At 51.8% G+C, this 20,446-nt stretch overlaps 1 protein-coding gene across 1 annotated transcript in view; it reads left to right on the forward strand.

Annotated features, from left to right (window-relative positions):
• The window catches only part of NDUFA10 (NADH:ubiquinone oxidoreductase subunit A10), a 51,498-nt gene that overhangs the window by 9,038 nt on the left and 22,014 nt on the right, over positions 1-20,446 (forward strand). The window contains exons 5-8 of the mRNA XM_036901210.2: positions 2,247-2,368; positions 4,263-4,342; positions 6,502-6,556; positions 8,157-8,242. Coding sequence (XP_036757105.2) covers positions 2,247-2,368; positions 4,263-4,342; positions 6,502-6,556; positions 8,157-8,242 — 343 coding nt within the window. The remainder of the gene's footprint in view (positions 1-2,246; positions 2,369-4,262; positions 4,343-6,501; positions 6,557-8,156; positions 8,243-20,446) is intronic.

Here is a 20,446-nt window from a genome sequence, read left to right on the forward strand (position 1 = left end):
TTCAGCATCAGCTTTACCAAACTGCCCGGTGTCTGGTGCCGTGTCTTTACGTATCCACCTTGCCTGTGCCTGCCTGGTGGTGTCACTGCCCTGCTCCCCTTCTCTCTGACACAGGGCCGTGCCAGCGCTTTTAGGGACAGCAGCTCTGGGTTGGGGAATTGTTGGAGTTCTGGCAGGTGGCAAAAGGGCAAGAATGAAGAGCTCCTGGTTGCAATAGCCTGACTGTGGGGAGTGGTGGATGCCTGTCAGGGTGGGGCCAGGGCTGTGCGAGTCCTTGTGGCCAGCCAGCCTGTAGACGTGCTCGCCTGCAGGAGACTTGGGCACCGGCGTCCAGGGAGCCTCTCTAGCTGGTGGGCGGCTCCGATCCAGAGGGCGGATGAGTTGGTAGATGAGCAGGGAGATTGCAGGAAGCTGAGGGAGTCGGGAGGTGGGGCTGTTGGCTCTGCCTGCTGACCTCCTGCCGTTGAGGGTAGTCCGCCCATGTGCTTGCAGAAAGGGCAGCTGGGCCCTGCTTCTGACCAAGGCACCGGCCGATCCCCGCTGGGCCCTGTGAGCAGCAGCTGAAGTCGGCGGACCGGTGTTGCCGGTGTGAGCACCGGGCTCTGCCATAGGTGCGCTGACTGCCGGAAACAGCACTGGCGGCCCCTCTGTCTTCTCGGGTGCTGTGGAAACATGCAGGAGGGTGTCTCACCAGCAGGGGGCGGAGGCGGTCCGGGACAGCGTCCCTTCAGAGGGAGCCCCGGCTAGAGGGCGGCAGCCGGGGCCCTGGGGCTGCGCTTGCGGGCCTGCACCGTGGCTGGCATGCATGGGTTTTCCTGTGAGTGCTGAGGAGCCATGGAGGGTCTCAGGCAGTGGGGGCTATGGTGAGATGGGGGCTCATTCATTTGAAGGGCACGTTTGGAAGGGACAGCAAAGCAAAGGAGACCTTTGGGAGGAAGTCGGAGTAGGATGGGTGGGCCCTTAGGATGAAGGCCCACAGGGGAAGGTGGTCTGCACTTGGCGAGCTGGGTGGGCAGCTTTGTGGGGGACGTGGGAGAGTGAAAGCGAGCCACAGGGCTGGCGGGGCCACCGAGTGGGAAGGATGCCACGGGGCAGCGGGCCGAGGAGGAGGTTTTGTATCTGGAGCGTTGAGTTAGAGATTCCCTCCTGTGAGGTGGCCAGTTGGCGATGTCTGCCAGGTGGCCGCATGTCAGCCTGACGTCCCGAGGACCAGTCGGGGCTGGAGACAGGTTTTGGGGGAGCTGGTGCTCACAGTGGACACACACGTCCCAGGACATGCCAGCACGTGAGAGGTGAGGATGGGCGTCAGAGCTGTGGTGTATTTCCCGGGAGAAGAGGCCCTGCCGGTGCTCCCAGCCTGCGAGAGGGGGTCAGTCGTCATAAGGAGTGTTAGTGTCCAGTGGGTCAGGACCTCAGAAGTGACCGTGAGGGGCTGGTGGCTTTAATGAGTTGCTTCTGTGTTGGTTTGGTGGAGAATGTCCCCTTGAGCGTGGCTGGATCCCAGTGAGGTGGAAGATGGCCCGGGGAGTGGGAGTGCCCACGGGGCTGAGGCGGGTGGGTTCGCGGGGCAGGAGGAGGTGGAGGGCAGTTCTCCCTGGCGGCGGGGGTACTGGCCTGTTTGGGCTGAATGGGGAGGGGGCACCTGAACCGAGTGCATCCTGCTGGGACGGGGGCAGCACCACAGCCCAGGCTTGGCCACTGACTTGGGCTCCACTGCCGTGTGGTCCTCGTGTTCCTGGAGCTCAGAGCCTGCCGGGCCTCGGATCCGAGGCCCCTCCTAAGTAGTAGCCGCTAGAGCAGGAGTCAGCAGGAGTGGTCACCTGACCGTTTTCTTCAGAGCCAAGTGATTGTCTTTCTGTGGATCTTAGCATGATCACACAAGTGTATTGCTTCTGGAAGTTTCCACCACATGAAAATGTGCAGGACCAATGGTTTCTTCACATTGCTCCCCTGTGGGGAGGGGGGTGATTTCATTTCAGTGGCCTGTTGAATTCTAGTAACGTCAGTTACACTCAAGGACTTCAAGGTGCAGAACGTCTTCAAAATAATGTGTGCAAATGCCCTGGCACTGCAGTGTGCGCACAGCAAGCATGCGGCCAGTGCTGGTGGCTGAGAGCGGTGTGGTTCGCAGACTGACCCGAGGCTCTGAGAACTACACACGCCTTGCCCTTTACTCGGAGAGCAGAGCACGCCTCAGAAATATGCCCGTGGCCTGCTGATGACAGGCCCCTCTCTCTCGCGTCCAGGTGTGGACCACTACAACGAGGTGAAGAAGGTCACCATCTGTGAGTACCTGCCTCCCCACGTGGTGATCTACGTTGACGTACCTGTGCCAGAGATCCAGACTCGGATTCAGAAGAAAGGAGACGTACGTTCACTTTTAAACCAAAGACCAGCCTCTGTCTGTGTCCTCGTCACTTGTGCCGCGGGTCAGCACTTAGACAAGGGCCTCTATGGTGGCCGTGGGGTGTGTGGGTCATGGGCAGCCCTCGGGGTGAGGCAGGCGCTGGGGTCCCCAGGGCACGGCTGCTCTGAGGGCTTGTGCAGCCCTTGCCACCCTCTGTCCTCTGCCAGTGCCCTCCAGGCCCCAGCGCCCGCCCACTTTCATCCCTGAACCCGTCCCCCAAACCGTCCTGTGAGGCTGGGTAAGTCTGCTGGCAGATCTTCCCTCTGCTCGTACCTGTCTGTTCTCTGATGGGGTTTTTGTGTCTCCTAATTTCAGACAAATTGAAAGCAATTTCTGATATCCTTTCAGTCCCCCCTCCTGTCCATTCAGTTCAGGTTTGGCCTCTTTCTCCTTTTCCTGCTCACTGATTCTAGAGCAGAGGAGTAGTGGTCTCCACACACGCCCACTTCCTTGTTGGGTGAGGCTGAGTCAGGCGGCCTGGCCTCTGCAGGTGGAAGTTGCCTGAGGGTGCCGTAGGCACGTTTCATACGGGCTGGCAAAGGCCTCTTTGCCCTGGGAATGCCGCTCCTGCTCAGGGGACGTTTTCCTGGGGAAAAGAGGGTGTTCTCTTGGACACTGAGGAGAGCGTGAGTGGCCAGGTGTTTGTCAGCCCCCAGCTTGTCCTCAGTGCTGGGACCCTCGCAGGTGCCCTGTACATGCCAGCCTGGATGGTGGGCCCTTGGGTGGGCAGTGGAAGAGCACCAGCTACACTGGGCTGCTGCTGAAAGGTCTGTTGGACACGCTGTCCTCTTCTCTCCAGTGGTGGGCACTAGGCCACATCTGCCTACCCCGTCGATTGCCAGTCAGTGTGCCTTCTCTTGCTTACGAGTTCGCTCCTCAGCATGGCGTGCGATTAAGATGTTCAGTGTCCCACCAGCTGCTGAAAGGTGGGAACTGCGAGGCAGAAGTGGTTTATCTTCCCTCGGGGGTAGTTCAGATGCCTTTGCTTATCATGGTGCTGTTCAGACACACAGATGGGTATGTGCAGAATTCTTGAGGCAACTTATTATCTGGGAAACAATATTTCAGAAACAATTTTGAGGCCCACATTAGAGCGGTGAACTTTTTAATTTTTCCAGGTAAAGTCTTCTGTGAATGCTGTCACCAACTAACATGAGCACTGTGTGTATGAAAAGGGACATTTTACCAAAGAAGCATTGTGTTATTAATCAGTGTGTTCCTACATTTAGTGTGGGAGACTGGCAGGTAGGAAGCAAGGAGATACATGAGAAGTGTACCAGGAGGAGGTGACGCCGGGGGGGGGCGCGTCAGGGGAGAGCCGTGTGCGCCGGCCTGCAGCGCTGCTCGGCCGCAGCAGGCACCAGGTGTGGAAGTTCGCCCGTCAGGTTGCAGTTGTGAATTCCTGAAATTGGCTTAAACCTCAGATGATAAGGGAAGTGAGCCATGGGAAGCGGGGAGAGGTGGCTGGAGGACTGGGGAGTGGTGGGGGTGCTGAGGCTAGCGGGGGAGAGATGAGCTGGTCCCGCTAGCGTCTGGAATCTTCCATTGCTTGCAGCCAAGCACACGGCGGGATGGGAAGGCCAGCTGTGCTAACTACCAAAGGACTCTTTCTGGTCCCAGTCTAAGCCACATCTTGACGTGCTTGCACAGAGCCTGCATGCTGGGCCCAGCAGAGCAAACCAGGTGCTCGCTGTAGGGCAGTGGTTCTGATGCCAAGGCCGTTCCCGGTCACCCCACAGTCTCCACAGTGCTCCACACGGTGGGTCTGAGAAAGCTGTTCATGCTTGTTTGCACATTTTACGTATGCACAGGTACCAGGGGAAGTACACACTTGTATTTTTCTGCTCTTGTGTAGCCGCATGAAATGAAGATCACCTCCGCCTACCTTCAGGACATCGAGAATGCCTATAAGAGAGTCTTCCTCCCGCAGATGAGGTAAGCCGAGTGCATGGTGTCTCTTGGGGCTGTGCCCTCCTCACCAGCGCCTGAGGTCCGGCGGCCCGGCTCCCCGCTCACCTGCGTACCTGTGCCAGTGGGCGTTGGGACCGTTGTGAACGACAGCGCCGGCACACATCTCAGCTGGAGCTGGCGGGGTTTGGGCTGGTGTGTTTGTTTTTGATTGGGTTATCTTGCCAATACTTTTTGTTTTGCTTTATTTCTAATAGTATTTGAAGCTAGAAATAGACCCGGACTATACTCTGTGGCAGGTTTTAGCTTTGGGAACCCTTCAGTTTTTATGTTAGGTGGCAGCCACATGCTCATGTTTACCTAGAAAGGTCGCCTGTAAGGGCTCAGCGAGTCTGTACGGAAGATTCACGAAGGGTAAACCGCCTCCTTAGGGACTTTAAAAGCTATCCTCTGGGTGTTTGGACTGACAGAAACACTACCGCATCTTTCTTCTCTCTTCATGCTTGCTCACTTTTCTTCTTTATTGAAAGCACACAGGGAAATAGGTCTTCCTGCGCTCCCCGAGTGTGTGCCTGTGTCTGGGTGGTCACGGCCGTCGCTGCAGCCTCTCACCGGCGGCTCTCCGTCCATGCCTTAGTCCCAGCGGAGGCCAGCAGGCGTGGAAGCGGCCGATCCGGTCCATGGGGTCGGTTCTGTCCTGTCTGCTGGGCTGCTTGTGCCTGAGGTGCTGAGCAGGGTGGTCGCCTGGTACAGGCGCCTGTGAGACGAATGTCTGTGGAGTCAAGTCCCATGGACGAGGGATGTGTTTGGCTGTAAAATTGGCTCTAGGTCGTTGCTGGTAGTGGCTGAGCTCTCGCGTCTGTGGGGGCAGGGCCCTGTCTGTGTCACCTGTGCACCCCACACAGTGCACCCCACACAGTGCCTGGCACGCCTGGCAGGGGTGTAGTGCGTGTGCTCAGGCACCTGTGCTGAAAGCACCTGTCACGTGTTTACCTGCCCCCTCTGGTGGCAGACACATCAAGGATGCCACATAGGTTGCTGTGTGAGAAAAAATAATGCCGTTTCAGTGCCAGCCATGTGCCCGGGACATCCAAGGAGTGTTTGCAACTTTTGTCTCTTACACACTCGAGTTTAATTGTGGCTTCTGAGGCTTGCAGGGGTTTCTGTCCCTGCAGCGACCTAGTTGCAGTGAGAGAACGCCGTCTGGTTGGATAACTCCCTCTGAATTGGGGAATGAAGTTTGTCTGTAATCACAGTGCCAGAAAGCCTTTCTCTCACACTCGGTATCAGTGTGAGCAGGTGGTGGTGATCTGTCGTATAGATCTTTTACCTGTACTGCCTCAGCTGATTAAACCAGCCACCTGCTGAAGATGTGGTAGTTTGAACATAGCTTATCATTCTTGGACTGTTTACAGATTTACAGCCCATCTGCGAGAGGGCTATCCAAACGAGGAAAAGTCCCCTGTTTATGCCGTGCAGCTGGTCCACGGGGACTGGCCCACCCGTGGCGCCCTGCTCTCTCCTTGCTGGGTGGGGCGTCAAGCATTCCTGCACAGGCGGGCTCCCCTGTGGGCTACTGCTGGCCTTCACATCTGTCTAACATACTTAGAAGCCTGAAGGTTTCCAGCCAGGGCCTGGCCGGGCAGCCAGCTCTGCGCACCAGGGGACGTAGTGAGGAAGTGGGCAGGAGTGCGGAGACGACACACAGGGGCAGCTGTCCCTTTCTTTCTGGGGCCCCGCTGTGGTATCCCAGGGTGTAGACCACAGGCCGGGGATGGGGGCTGTTCTGAGGGTGTCATTTGTCTCCTGAACTGCAGCGGCTCGGGGAGCCTGTCCCCCTCCAGCCCACACCACTTGGTGCCCTGTGCCCACGCCTCCTTGTACTGTCCTGTGATGTGTCCTTCAGCAGGGGACTGTCTCTGGCGGCAGAGGCCACGCGGGTGCCCCATCCCCATAGACGCTGGTCTCACACTCGGAGTGAGCAGGGAAGTCAGGATGCGCGGCCAGCCGCGGGCACACTTCTGCTGCTCACGTGCCCCTCTGGTCGGGCTGTGGAGCCAGTGCGGGGCCCAGCGCAGAGAATGAGGGGGTTCAGCTCAGCATAGGGGCTTTAATGGCAGGCTGTCGCTTGTAGGTTACTGTAAGCTACAGAGTTTACACTGAATTTGTCTTGCTTTGTCTTACAGTGAAAAATGTGAAGTTTTACAGTATAGTGTACGGGAAGCTGAAGATGCAGAAAAGGTAAGGAAATGGGGGAAAGTTAATAGTTACTATTAAATTTGATTCATGTATAAGGTTCTTGCAGATCAGATCATCAGTTCAGCTCACACTCGTCTTAGAAACGTCTTTGTTTTGTAACCTAAGTACCAAGCCAGCCCATCACATTCTCTGAGCATGAGGTTTCCATTTTCTTTTAAATAATTCAGTTTCTAGGATCTTGACATTATCAAGTGGTCTGTTCCAACATTTTTATCAAACAGATGGTGAAATTGAAAGTTGAATTAGTTAATAGGAGAGACTTAGTAATATAAAGATACTATCTTTCCTCAGATTAGTAGGTGCGTTTTGTGAAATTCAAGTCAATCTCAGTGCTGTTTTCGGGAGAACTTAACAATAGCCAAAAAAATTGAAAAACATAATAATGGGAACATTTGTCCTCTCAGATACAAAAGCACACAGCAAATTGGCCATGAATGTGTCACGTAGCCATACAAGAATAACAGATGGCTTTGTGGGGCTGAACAGAGTGGAGAAACGGGTGTGTGTGTGTGTGTGTGTGTGTGCGTGGTGTCAGTTTGGTAAGTCAGTACTTTAAAGGATAATAATGAAGCGGAAGAGAAAGAATTATTTCTTAAGTGGTATGAGGCATTTGACCACCCATTTGACAAAAAACCCCACAAAGTTCCAGATTTTGTATAACATACTAAGCATAAAGTACTAAACAACAAAATAACAAAACATACAAAAGTTCTAGAAGAAGATGCAGGTTTTATGCATGGGGATTGAAGTGTAGGGATATCAAACAGAGGAAGAACTGCAGAATTGAGGACTTTAATGAAGAGGGCCCCTCAGGGTGTGGGGAGAGGGGAGGGCCGCCTGGGAGGGGGCTGTCCTACGGAGGGGTGGCCCCAGCCCACGGTCCCCGCCCTGAGGGCTGCGCCTGCACCTCCTGCTTGGGCTCAGCAAGCTGCCGTTCTTCCCGAATGACCGTTTGAGGGTTTGATTTTAGGTCACTTTTGTACCTGTGCCACACTGTTTTGAGATGGTATGTATCTGAGAAGAAAAACGATACATCTTATTTCTGAGACTGTGTTGCCTCTTGAGTTCATAAATGAATGTCCTCAAAGTCCTGACACAGAGAGTTCCCCGGGCTGGCTGGGCTCTGGGCGAGAGGCCTCCGGAGGCCAGGCTGGCAGGCTGCACGCAGGCCTGGGCCGAGTCGCGGTCGGTGCTCTCCGCACAGTGCCCATTCTCACTCTGCTGCCGCTGTGAGAGGCTGGGCCCTGCCTTCTGGATGGGGGGTCCCTGGGAGGAAGTGAGTGGCCTGCTGCCAACGCACGTTTCCCCAGTCTGGAAGCTTTTCCTCTCCGGACCCTTTCCTCCCAGCCGGCCGGGTATCTTTGCACCACCCGTGTGTCCGCTGGGCCAGGTGCCCGCGCGGAGGGCCCCGCTCAGCCCTGCTGCTCCACTCAAGGCCGTGTGCCCAGCATCCTTTCTTTTTGAGGCTTGTGGTGTGATTCTCTCTGCCAGATACTTCTGGCTTTTGATGTATTAAAGTGCTGTGTCGTTGAACATTCTGAAGGGAGGCTCGCTATTGAAATGGGGATTCCTTCTGCCTCAGGTGGTAGAAGACATCGGATACCTGAAGAGCGACAAAGGGCCTTGGCTGGACCAGGATGACCGCACTCTTCACCGACTGCGGATGCTGTGAGTTAGGGGGCGGGGGGCGGGGCTGGCCTTCCGGGGGTGCTGGGGCCCAGGGTGGGGTGCAGAGCTGGCCTTCTGGGGTTTGCTGGGGCCCAGGGTGGGGGTGAGAGCTGGCCTTCTGGGGTTTGCTGGGGCCCAGGGTGGGGGTGAGAGCTGGCCTCTCGGGGGTGCTAGGGCCCGGGGTGGGGGTGAGAGCTGGCCTCTTGGTGCTGGGGCCCGGGGTGGGGGTGAGAGCTGGCCTCTTGGTGCTGGGGCCCGGGGTGGGGGTGAAAGCTGGCCTCTGGGGGGTGCTGGGGCCCAGGGTGGGGGTGCAGGGCTGGCCTCTGGGGGGTGCTGGGGCCCAGGGTGGGGGTGCAGGGCTGGCTTTCTGGGGGGTGCTGGGGCCCAGGGTGGGGTACAGAGCTGGCCTTCTGGGGGGTGCTGGGGCCCGAGGTGGGGGTGTGGGGCTGGCCCTCAGAGGGGGCGCTGGGGCCTGGGGTGGGAGTGTGGGGCTGGCCTTCTGGGGGGCGCATCCCCTGCTGAAGACACTTAGAGAAGTTTGAGGAGTTCTGTTTCAGTTCAGGTGTTAGCATGCCGGTCAGCGCAAGGTGTATCTGCTATTGTACACAGGCTCCATGTCTGCTCTGATGGAGCTTGGCTGCCGTTATTCATTCAGTAAATACTTAGCTTCCACCATGTGCTGGGCGCTGGCCCAGATTTAGGGGATTTAGAATCAGCTAAAACTCGTGCTATCATCAGACGTATTTCAGGGGGGGATGGAATACCCAAATCACCAGAACACTGTGGGTGCTGAAGGCTGTGAGGAAAGGTCCCCGGGTAACGGGACAGTGAGGGGCTGGGGTGTGAGTGATGGGGGCGCTCCGGGGAGGCTGAGAAGGCCTGTCTTCCAAAAAGGCCTGAGTGAGCACAGGGCAGTGAGGGCAGAGTGCCCAGGAGGGCGTGCCCAGCAGCCAGCCAGCAGGACGGAGCGAGGTGGGGCAGAGGGGGGCCGTTGTGGTAAAGGGGTGCTGGCCGGGGAGAGGCCATGGTGGGAGGGGTGGTTCATGGGGGGGGGCCACGGAGGAAGTAATGGGTCGTGGGGCCTCTGCTGCAGTGGTGAGGACTTGGGATTTCATCTGAACCAGACAAGACACTGTCTTTGAGTTTGAGCAGAGGAGGGACGTGTACTGTACATTCTGAGAAGCTCATTCTGGCTATTGTGAGGTTCCTTGTTACCTTCTAAATAGGAAATAATACCATACAAATCTGCTAAATTGAAAAAAATGCTGCTTCCTGCTGTCATGAAACTGCTCTTGCCAAGGGAATGGGCTCCCTGCCCCCCAGTGAGGGGACCCTCCTCTGCCTTGATGCCACCTCCCAGGGTCCCTGGAGACGGTGCCTGGCTGTCCTCTTGATGTCTCCCCTGCTGGCCTCCCTGTGCCCCCAGCTCAGGGCCAGGGCTCCTTGACTGGTGCCTTGCCCTGCTCCCTGGCCTCCTAGGGTCCCACTGCCCTGGCAGGAGTCCTCGGGCTCCAGGTGTCTCCCGCACCCATCTGAGGTCCCAGCCCACCTATCCTGAGCACCAGAGGGTGGCCCTGCTGGCTGCCTCTTGGAGTGGGCAGGTGGCATTCGGGACTCCCACCCCGTCTTTGCTCTGGTCTTGCCCTGCCCTCTGCCTGGACCCTGCAGGGGTCTCCCAGCTCCTCCCTGGCTGCTGCCCTGCCCTGCGCCTACTCCCTTTCTGGATGTAGTGTGTGTTCCGGGGGGAGTGCCCTGGCCTTTCTGTGAGGTCAGAGGCTCTGCTGGCCCTCCCGTGTGGGGTTGCTGCAGGTCTCTGCTGTCCGGAACTCCTGGACCTCTTGGTGAATGTGCTGGCCTCCAGACGAGCCCTTCCCGCCTGCCCAGCTTCCCCTGGGGACTGAGGCCCCGTCCCTGTAGCTCAGGACAGTGACCTCTGTCTGCCTCCTCTTCTGGTTGATGGAGCAATATGAAGAGCTGAAACCCAGGTGTAATGTTTTCTTGTTTAAGAAAGTGGCAACTGTGTGGCCTAGTGGAGGCACTTCTCCCTGGGCACCGAATCCTCTTCCCCGTGGGGAGATGGCACTAAATCTTGCTGCTGGTGTGGCTGTGAGCCAGCACCCAGCTCTCTCACAGATGCACAGCGAAGTGCTTCCTCCAGCTGCTACCTCTGAGCCTTCAGGGGCCACTGCACCTGTCATCGGTCCTGTCACCACCTGTGTCCGGGCGATGGGAGGGTGGTCAGGATGGTGCATGTCGTGTGCACAGATCCACTGTCACGCTTGCTGTGCTGAGAGATGGAGTCCTTGCTCAGGGCCGCCCCGAGTGGATGACTGGGTGTTAGTGTCCTGGGGCTGCCGTAACAGGTGACCACACAGTGGGGCCGAAACAACAGACGTTTATTCTCTGTAGCTCTGAAGGACGGAGGTCCAGAGTCAAGGTGTCGGCAGGGCTGGCTCTCTCTGAGGGTTCTGGGAAAACTTCCGTGCCTCTTCCAGCGTCTGGTGGTCGCCGCAGTCCGTGGCGTTCCTTGCTCTGTGGCCCTGGCATTCCTGTCTCTGCCTCTGTCCACGTGGTGCTCTTCCCTGTGTCTGCGCCTCTGTCTGAATTTCTCTCCTCTTACAAGCTCGCCAGCTGTGGATTAGAGCCACCCCGATCCGCTGTGATCCCATTTTAATTCACGTCTGCAAAGATTCAGGTGGATGTGAATTTTGGGGGGACACTATTTGGCCAGTGTACCGTGTGTTTTGGGGGTCTCTGAGCCCAATCCCGCACTTGGAATTTGCTAGAAGGTCTCAGGAACTCAGCACGTAGTGTACTCATGGCTGAGATTGTTGCACGCATTAGCACGGGTACACACTTGGATAGGGAAAGGCATGGCCGAGTCTGGGGCAGCCCACGGCAGGCTTCCAGCGCGCTCTCCTCCCTCCTTCCGTGTGCAGCATGCCTGGCCGGCCGCTTTGTCCAGCGTGAGAAATGCAGCAACGTGGGCTGTGGTTCTGTCTGCAAAGCCCACTAAGCACTCAGTGCTCATGCGTTTCCCGGGGCTGGTCATGGCAGCGCCCTCTGCTTTAGCAGCTACCCAAGGAACGAACCCAGGAAGCGGGCAGGGGCTCACTATGAACGAGCATGTTTCACCCCACCGGAAGGGTCGTGTGGCTGCGGGCCTGGTGCAGAGAGAGAAGAGCTGGCGAGGGTTGTGGCACTGCTCGCGCACCGAGGATGGTCCTGGGGGTCGGGAGCTGTGGGCCAGGGTTGGCCTAGAGGCTTGTGCCCCGGGCACGTGGAGGTTCTCTTCCGGGTGCTTCTGTCGTCCCAGTGAGGTGAGAAACAGGCCATCAGCCGGAGCGGCAGTGAGGGTGGGGAGCGGGCGGGGAGGCGGGAGCAGGGAGAGAAAGGTACCAAGTGTGGTCCTGGGAGAGGCCTGGACGGGGGTGCAGGGGGCAGCGCAGGGAGGGCCTTGGCCACGAGGTGGAGGCACAGCCTTCCTGCAGCTGCTTGGCTGCGGCAGCGGGCGGAGCTCGGGTTTGAGCAGGATCGCGTTTGCCCAGCGAGTGGGCAGGCGGGTGGAAAGCTGGGAAAGTAGGAATGTAACCTGGGAAGGTCACCTGGTGGGGAGGGGCGGGGCCCTGAGGAGGCGGTAGGACACGTGGCTCGAGGGCGCAGTCATTCCCACTCCCGGCAGAAAGCTGGGGGCCCGGGTCCCCGGGCCAGTCCCGCCGCCTGCGGCTCTGCAGCCACACCCCCGGTGTGAGTGGTCGGCTGCTCCGGCTGCTGGGGGCCGTGTGACGCGCACTCCTCGGTGAGGTCACGTGGCGTGCGCCTCTGTGTGCCTGACATCCTGAGTGTGGCCTTGCTCTGTTAAGTGTTTAGATACTTGATTTTGTAATGGCTCCTCATCTGTGCTGTTTGAGCCCACTGGCTGAGGTACAGGTGAGGGGTTAGGACCCTGGCCTGAGGGCCTCAGACAGCTGCTCACCTTGGCGAAGGAGATTTCCTACCTTCATCAGAGAGACGTGGTCTACACAGCAATCACATGTGGCCGTCACAGCCTGAAATATTTACTCTCTGGCCCTTTACAGAGTATGTTGACACCTGAGACGTAGGCATAATCCACTGTCTATCTGTAATATCAGTCTTTTGGGTCATTCCAGTTGCTCCATGTTCATAGTACAGAAATGAGCATATTGTGCGCAGGTCTGCCCCCCTTCAGGTTGCCCTGTTAGGGCATGACGCAGTTACTGGGTCCGACGGTGTGACGGCGTCTCACAACTCCTGATGGACGCAGAATGGCTCTCAGGAAACAAAAACTTGTGCATTTGATACCAAAGAAAAGTATTTGCTTTATTTTGCATTTTATAAACACTGAACTTAAAGCAGTTTATGTTATTGGCCATTTATTTCTCCTTTGTGAATTTTCTCTTCATGTTTATTGATCACATGCTTATGTGATCTTCTTTTAAAAAAATCTGCTTTTTGACTTAAGTTGCTCTTTCTCTGACTTCCTAACATAGAAGCTTAGATGATTGATTTTAGACCTTTCTTCTTTTCCAGTACATGCATTCAGTGCTGTAGATTTCCCTCTAGTTTAATTCCATTGTGACCTGAGAACATACTTTGTATGATTTCTACTCTTGTGAATTTGTTAAGATGTCTTATGTGGTCAGGAACGTTTTCTCTCTTGATTAGTGTTGCAGTCCAGAGTGAGAATGGATTCTGCTGTCGATGGAGAAAGTGGCCTGTTCTGTGAGTGTCGCTTGGGTCACGCTGGGTCCTGGGGGCTCAGGCCACCCTATCGTCACTGATTCTCTGCTCGCTGCGCGTCAGCTGTTGAAGGAGGATGTCAAGGTCTTCAGCCCCCTTAGCTGACTTGTCTTCTTCTCCTTTGAATTCTGCTCATTTTCGCCTCTGTTCTGCAGCTGTGTTGTGAGGTGCGTCGAGGTGTAGGGTTGTTATGTCTTCTTGGAGAATTGACCCTTTGATCACCCCAGAATGCCCTCTTTATCCCTGATTATTTTTTTTGTTCTGAAGTGGACTTTGTCTGGAATTAATACCTCTTCTCCTGCTCCCATCAGTGTCAGCACGGTGTATCTTTCTCCATCCCTTTATTTTTAGCCTGAGTGCTTGTATTTGAAGTGGGCTTTTTATGTACAGCATACGTGGGGTTTTTGGCTTTTATCTGCTCTGACAGTCTCTTTTAACTGCTACATTTGGAGTTAACATATGAAGTGAATATTCATAGATTTGGATCAGTGTTTTCCATGCCTGTTGCATTCTTTTGTTTCCTTCACTGCTCCTTTTTTCTCCTTTTCGGGTCCGGATTGCACACTCTATATGATTCCATTTTATCTTCCATCTTAGCACATCAGTTGTACTGTTAAGGGTGCCGTGGTGTGGCTGGAGCCCGGGACACACGTGCAGCCGCCCGAGTCCCCTTCCGGCTGCTGCCCCGCACGGGCGGCTCAGGCGCCTGCTGCACGAGGGCATCGCTGCCACTCATTCTGCCTCTGTGTGCCACGGTCACCCAGGACTTGCTATGGTTGTTTCAGGACAAGTAATTGGTTTTCAGGCCTTTCAGTCTGAGTGTTATAAGAACAAGAGCAACGGCTTGTAAGGTCTTCACTTGCTGGGGCTGAGACTGGAGGACCCGCTTTGGTTTCTAAAACTCTCTGGCTAACTTTTGTCTGGATGCTTATGTGTATATATGTTTTTGAAGGTTTACCAGAACGACAGCACATACCGTACCATTCTGAACCTTTCAGAACCCTCTGTCGTTTCTCTGACCTGCTGTACGGTGTCCTACCACTAGGTCTGAAATCTCAAGCTGCAGCCTTCATCAGTTACCCAGTATGCGTTTCACAACTCTTGATGTACTGCACAATGGGTCTCCAGAAAACTGTATCTGGAACGTGTTTCAGAAACTCTCCCGACCCCACAGCACTCCTGCCTGCCTGGGGGCTCCCCACATTTTCCAGGTGGGGTACCGTGGCTCAGGGAGCTCGACTTGCCACAGGCTGCCTCATGGTGCTGCGAGGGTCCCACATCTGCCTCCAGGAGGTGCGGCCCGCTGGCCTGGACACTGCCCTGTGGCCCTGTGCCGCACCCCCCTGCCTTCCCTCCTTTCATGGGCTCCGGCTTGACCCTGGTGGGGTGGTCGCCGCCTGCTGCAGCTGCCTCCTGCTGAGCCCGACCAGCACCCTCCGTGACGCCCTCAGGTCGGCATGCTCGTGTCCTCCGCACCCTGTCTTTCTTTGCTCCTGCTGCCTTTGGGGTTGGGGTTTGCGCTCCATTCCCCTGGTAGCGTTCTCCTTGTGCACATGCCTGCCGGGTTAATTTTCATAAGAATGTCGGCGACCCTGTTTCCCCTCTACTCAGAATCTCCCAGTGCTTGACCTCTGTTTAGTCATGAACTCAAATTTCATTTCCCTAGAATTAATTGAGTCCTGGTCATCTGGTTCTACCTGGGCAGCAGGATACCACACCATCTCCTGGACCTGCTTCCTACCCTCCCTGCCCAGTAATTATCAGAAAATCCTAGCAGTCACTTTCTCCCCCCTTGGGAAACGTTCTTTTAACTTTTCCAGGTTGTTATTTTTTGTGGAGTTATATGTGATTCTTGTTGATATTAACTGCTGCCAGGTAGAGTGAGTGAAATATCATATAAGGAAAGGTGACTGTCCTAACATCCCGACGTCTGCTGGGACCGAGCAGTGTGGTAGGCTTTTCGACTCCTTCCGTTGATAATACAGTGTCATTTTCTAAATGTAATTGGAAATGTGTGTTAATTTGATTGCTTATTGTGTCCAAGTATATGTTTTAAGATCATAATTTCACTAGTTATTTGGTTATGTTATCGGAGCGTAGATAAGGAGCCTGTAATTCCCTCAGTTTACCTATTACAACATTCAGCTATTTTAGTTTATTAAATCGTTTTGTCTTTTCCTTCTCCCGGTTTTTGCTCCCCCGCCCCGCTGAGGACATTTCCTAACAGTTTATAGTGGTGGTCATGTTTATTTTCATTTGAGTACCATTTCATAATTTGGGGGACTCAAGTGAAAATTGTGACCATTTGTCTGAGATAATCTTTATAAACATGCCACTTACTAGTTATACACATTTTGTCCAGAACCTGAGCAAGTCCTTGGTTTAGAGCATTTTTGTGTCCAGTTAGTTACCTGTCTTGGTATGGAATTGTGTGTTTGTGTGTGTGTGCTTGCCTAAGAGCCAAGCTGCATGGCATGTGGGGTTCAAACCCATGACCCCGGACTGGGGCTGCAACTGGTTGCCTTGGGCCTCTGCTGGTCAGGGCTCAGAGCCCACGCCCGAGCCTGCCACCCACTCACCCTGTTTGCTTTGCCGCAGTCTTCTGTTTGCTTTGACTCCTGGACAGTGTCTTTCTAATACAAAATCCCAGTGCTACAAAAATCGTGGGGTATGAGTTGGTGTGAGTAGTGTTCAGGCAGAACTTTGCGGTTCAGGGTAAACTGAAAAACGTGCATTGGACTTGCCACGGGAGAAAGTGTGGATGTTCTTTTAATTGGGAAGCAGTTTGAGTCATAAAAGATAATTCACTATTTTATTTTTTTCTGACTTTCCCTGCCTTGGTCTTTTAAAATATGTGGCCTAGATGTCCTATTTTAACCAAACTCTAGTACATTGTGTCTTCCTATTCGGGTGCTTTGGCATGTGAGGTTAGGAGGGTATATTATTCTCAGTCAGTGTTTGAATTCTCCTTAATTAGACTAAGTGCTCTGCGAACAGAATGTTTTCTTTCACCACTTTTGCTTCCTGAGTCATAAAAAGCTTCCTGTTTTGATCTTCACAATCCAGAATATATCCTGGAGGCTGGAGTCTTAGGGGTTGCTGGAGGTACAAGACCTCTCATGATAGGTTTGCTTTTTAATAGTCATCACTTAAACTCAGAGTAATAAATTGACAGAGCAGTTTAGCCATTTGAGCAAGTTGTAGAACAGTTGCAGTAAATTACTTTTTTAATCTTCAAAAACTGTGAAGCATATTTATTGAAAGATACACCCTGCTGGGGGCATTTGTATAGACTGTAATTCTGACAAACTAACGATAGGTGGTGCTGTTACCCTGTGTAGGCTGCACACGTTCCCTGGCCAGTAAGTTCTTCCACATTTTCCAGAATTTTTTTAGGTTTTTCGAACTATAGAGAAAACCAAATCATACCCTACTTTGGTATTTATTAACATTTAAAAATGTGAACTTTGGTTTTAGTTGAAATTGTTCATTGTTGGATCACTTTAAAAAATTACTCTTATATAATAATTATAGAATAATTTTGTTTGTATTAAAAATAAGAGTGTGTGCTTATACATTTTTGATCCATGCGTATGAAAGATATGTTATATAACTTTCTGTCATAACTGAGGAAAACTTCTCATCCTGAATATGTGCGTTCCAGCTGCCCCGCGTGCCTGGCGGGGCCCACTTACTGCGCTCAGAAAACACTCCATTGTCCGGGCAGCTTCCTGGGAAGTGAGCTTTGGTTGTTGGATTATTAGTGATGGTGCAAGTGACCTAGTTTTTACTGTTACTTGGATGGGCCTTTACTTGCTGTCCACGCACATGCAGCCTGCGGCAGGTTCTGGTGCTCGGGGCCTCCGTGGAGGTGGGTCCGGGGACCGCCGGGCCCAGGGTGGGAGCCGGGCTGCTCTGACTGTGACACCTGCCCAGGGTGCCAGGGGACGCACCTGGGTCTGTGTGGGTCTGGGCTCTGCCTCACAAAGTGGCTGAGAGCCAGATGCATTGAAGGACTTCTACTTGCGCCATTACGAACAGAATCCTCTTCCGCTGTTATAACTCATTAATGGGAAGGTGACAATTTAAAATAATTATGTTCTTTGTTTTGAGCCCTTAAAAACAGAGACTTATTTTAATGTTTCTTTCTAAAAGCCCAGAAGATGTTTTTCAAGTACGGTGGTTATATTCAGACTACACTTAATTTAAAATAAGCAAATTATAACAAAGTGTAAATATTTTAGCATTCAGCAAAATAAAATAGTGAGGCAAGGAGAGTATCCTATGATTTGTATTCGTTGGTGCAAGAAAGCAGAGTTTAGACCTTTTATAGGCGGTGGTTTAGCAAGCCAGCCTGCTTCCCCCAACCCCCTGCTCCTGAGTCCTGTGTGCCCTTGTCAGCTCCCCCTCCTGGCGTCGTCAGCTTCCCATCCAGGCAGGGCAGCCTGACGCCCGCTCTGTACCTCTGGAGTTACTCGTCTTTCCCTTGAGATTCATTAATTTTGCACGTTTTAATGAGGGCATACTATGTCCTCAGCATTGTAGCGGTTGTGTTTATTTTTGGCATTTTGTTCTTGATGTTCCCGAGTTTAAAGCACCTTGGCTCCTTTTTTTTTTTTTTTTACCCTGGAAATCTAAGTTATTTTTATATATATTTTTTGAGAGGGCATCTCTCATATTTATTGATCAAATGGTTGTTAACAACAATAAAATTCTGTATAGGGGACTCAATGCACAATCATTAATCAACCCCAAGCCTAATTCTCAACAGTCTCCAATCTTCTGAAGCATAACGAACAAGTTCTTACATGGTGAACAAGTTCTTACACGGTGAACAGTGCAAGGGCAGTCATCACAGAAACTTTTGGTTTTGATCACGCATTATGAACTATAAACAATCAGGTCAAATGTGAATATTCGTTTGATTTTTATACTTGATTCATATGTGAATCCCACATTTCTCCCTTATCATTATTATTATTATTATTTTTAATAAAATGCTGAAGTGGTAGGTAGATGCAAGATAAAGGTAGAAAACATAGTTTAGTGTGTAAGAGGGGAAATGTAGATGATCAGGTGTGTGCCTCCAGACTTAAGTATTAATCCAAGCTAGACAAGAGCAACAAAACATCCACAGATGCAGAAGATTTCTCTCAAAACGGGGGGTGAGGTTCTAAGCCTCACCTCTGTTGATCCCCAATTTCTCACCTGATGGCCCCCCTGCGACTGTGCCTGTCTTAGGTTGTTCCTCCCTTGAGGAATCTTACCCGTCTCTGGCTAACCAGTCATCTTCTGAGGCCATACAGGGAAATGTAAAGTTGGTAAGTGAGAGAGAAGCAATATTGTTTGAAAAGGTTAGCTTTTTACTTCTTTGCAGATTTATGCCCTGTGGCTTCTATGCCCAGCATTTGTCTTGAGGTATTTTTACCACTTGGAAGAATTATGATACTCGGTAATTTCGATATGAGGCACGAATTCTACTTAAGGGTTGTAATTAGGAAGGAAGAAGAAAAGCTATAGAAGTAGCAGATGGAAGAAAACATGGGAAGATTGATTATTTCTTTGACATATCTTCTTGTAGTGTAACGTAAGCATGTATAGGTTTTAAACTACTAATTAAATTGCGTGCACACATTAACATAATAGGAATACGGCTACATAACAAAAGCAGACCTACAATTACCAGCCATATCCAGTGAAACCAAAAAAACCAGTTAGGCACCCTAGCACCCTAGGCATTTGTGAAAACTTATCAATGATATGATGGATATTGTCTAACTGAATTTGAATAGTGTGAGAAAAATCAGACAAATTAAAACAACACATTCCTGGGAACTGTTCACATCCCATAAGTTCTTTTAACAGTAGATAGTCTATAGTTGCAAGATTTTGGAGCGCTGCAACTTGCACTTCTCCTAATTCTTGGTTGAGTTCCGACAGTATAGATCCAGTCAAATTTGTTGTTGTACTGTATGCACAGTCCAGCTTAGATATCTCTTTCTTCATTCCCATGGCAAGTCCAGGAACCGGTGGGATGAATGCAGCTACAACTGCAACAGCGCCAGGATTTTTGTTGAAGTTTTTTGATGATCATCTTCTGGAATGACTCTTCCAGAGAATGTTGATGTTGGAAGTTCTTCTTCATATCGTATCTTAATTCATTTTCTGGGTAGCCAAATTAGGCTTTGATCCTCTGTATAAACACAAACAAACCCTTTGCCCACACTTTCATATGCCCTTTGTATCATTGTGAAGAACTTATTGGAGATCACCACACAGGAACTGCTTTTTTTTTTTTTTAAGAGAAAGGAATATTATCAGAAAAATGTATTTCCATAGCTGATGATCTGACACTCTTTAAATGATCAAAATTAAGGATATTTAAAGCATGCATTAATTGTTGATTTACAGTTAGTTTTATCCAATCAGGGAGTAATCCCCCTTTTCTTTATTTTTTTTTGTTATCATTAATCTACAATTACATGAAGAATATTATGTTTACTAGGCTCTCCCCTATACCAGGTCCCCCCCACAAACCCCTTTATAGTCCCTGTCCATCAGCATAGCAAAATGTTGTAGAATCACTACTTACCTTCTCTGTGTTTTACAGCCCTCTTCTTTCTCCCACCCCCCCATTATGCATGCTAATCATAATACCCCCTTTCTTCTCCCCACCCCCTATCCCTCCCTACCCACCCATCCTCCCCAGTCCCTTTCCCTTTGGTACCTGTTAGTCCATTGTTGGGTTCTGTGATTCCGCTGCTGTTTTGTTCCTTCAGTTTTTCCTTTGTCCTTATGCTCCACAGCTGAGTGAAATCATTTGGTATTTCTCTTTCTCTGCTTGGCTCATTTCGCTGAGCATAATACCCTCTAGCTACATCCATGTTGTTGCAAATGGTAGGATTTGTTTTCTTCTTATGGCTGAGTAATATTCCATTGTGTATATGTACCACATCTTCTTTATCCATTCATCTACCGATGGACACTTACTTTGAGGAACCTCCATACTGCTTTCCACAATGGTTGAACTAATTTACATTCCCACCAGCAGTGTAGGAGGGTTCCCCTTTCTCCACAACCTCGCCAACATTTGTTGTTGTTTGTCTTTTGGATGGTAGCCATCCTTGCTGGTGTGAGGTGATACCTCACTGTGGTTTTAATTTGCATTTCTCTGATGACTAGCAATGTGGAGCATCTTTTCATGTGTCTGTTGGCCATCTGAATTTCTGTTTTGGAGAACTGTCTGTTCAGTTCCTCTGCCCATTTTTTAATTGGATCATTTGTTTTTTGTTTGTTGAGGTGGGTGAGCTCTTTATATATTTTGGACGTCAAGCCTTTATCGGATCTGTCATTTACAAATATATTCTCCCATACTGTAGGGTTCCTTTTTGTTCTATTGATGGTGTCTTTTGCTGTACAGAAGCTTTTCAGCTTAATATAGTC

Source organism: Manis pentadactyla, chromosome 6 (assembly GCF_030020395.1).
Source record: "Manis pentadactyla isolate mManPen7 chromosome 6, mManPen7.hap1, whole genome shotgun sequence".
Taxonomy (NCBI): Eukaryota; Metazoa; Chordata; class Mammalia; order Pholidota; family Manidae; genus Manis; species Manis pentadactyla.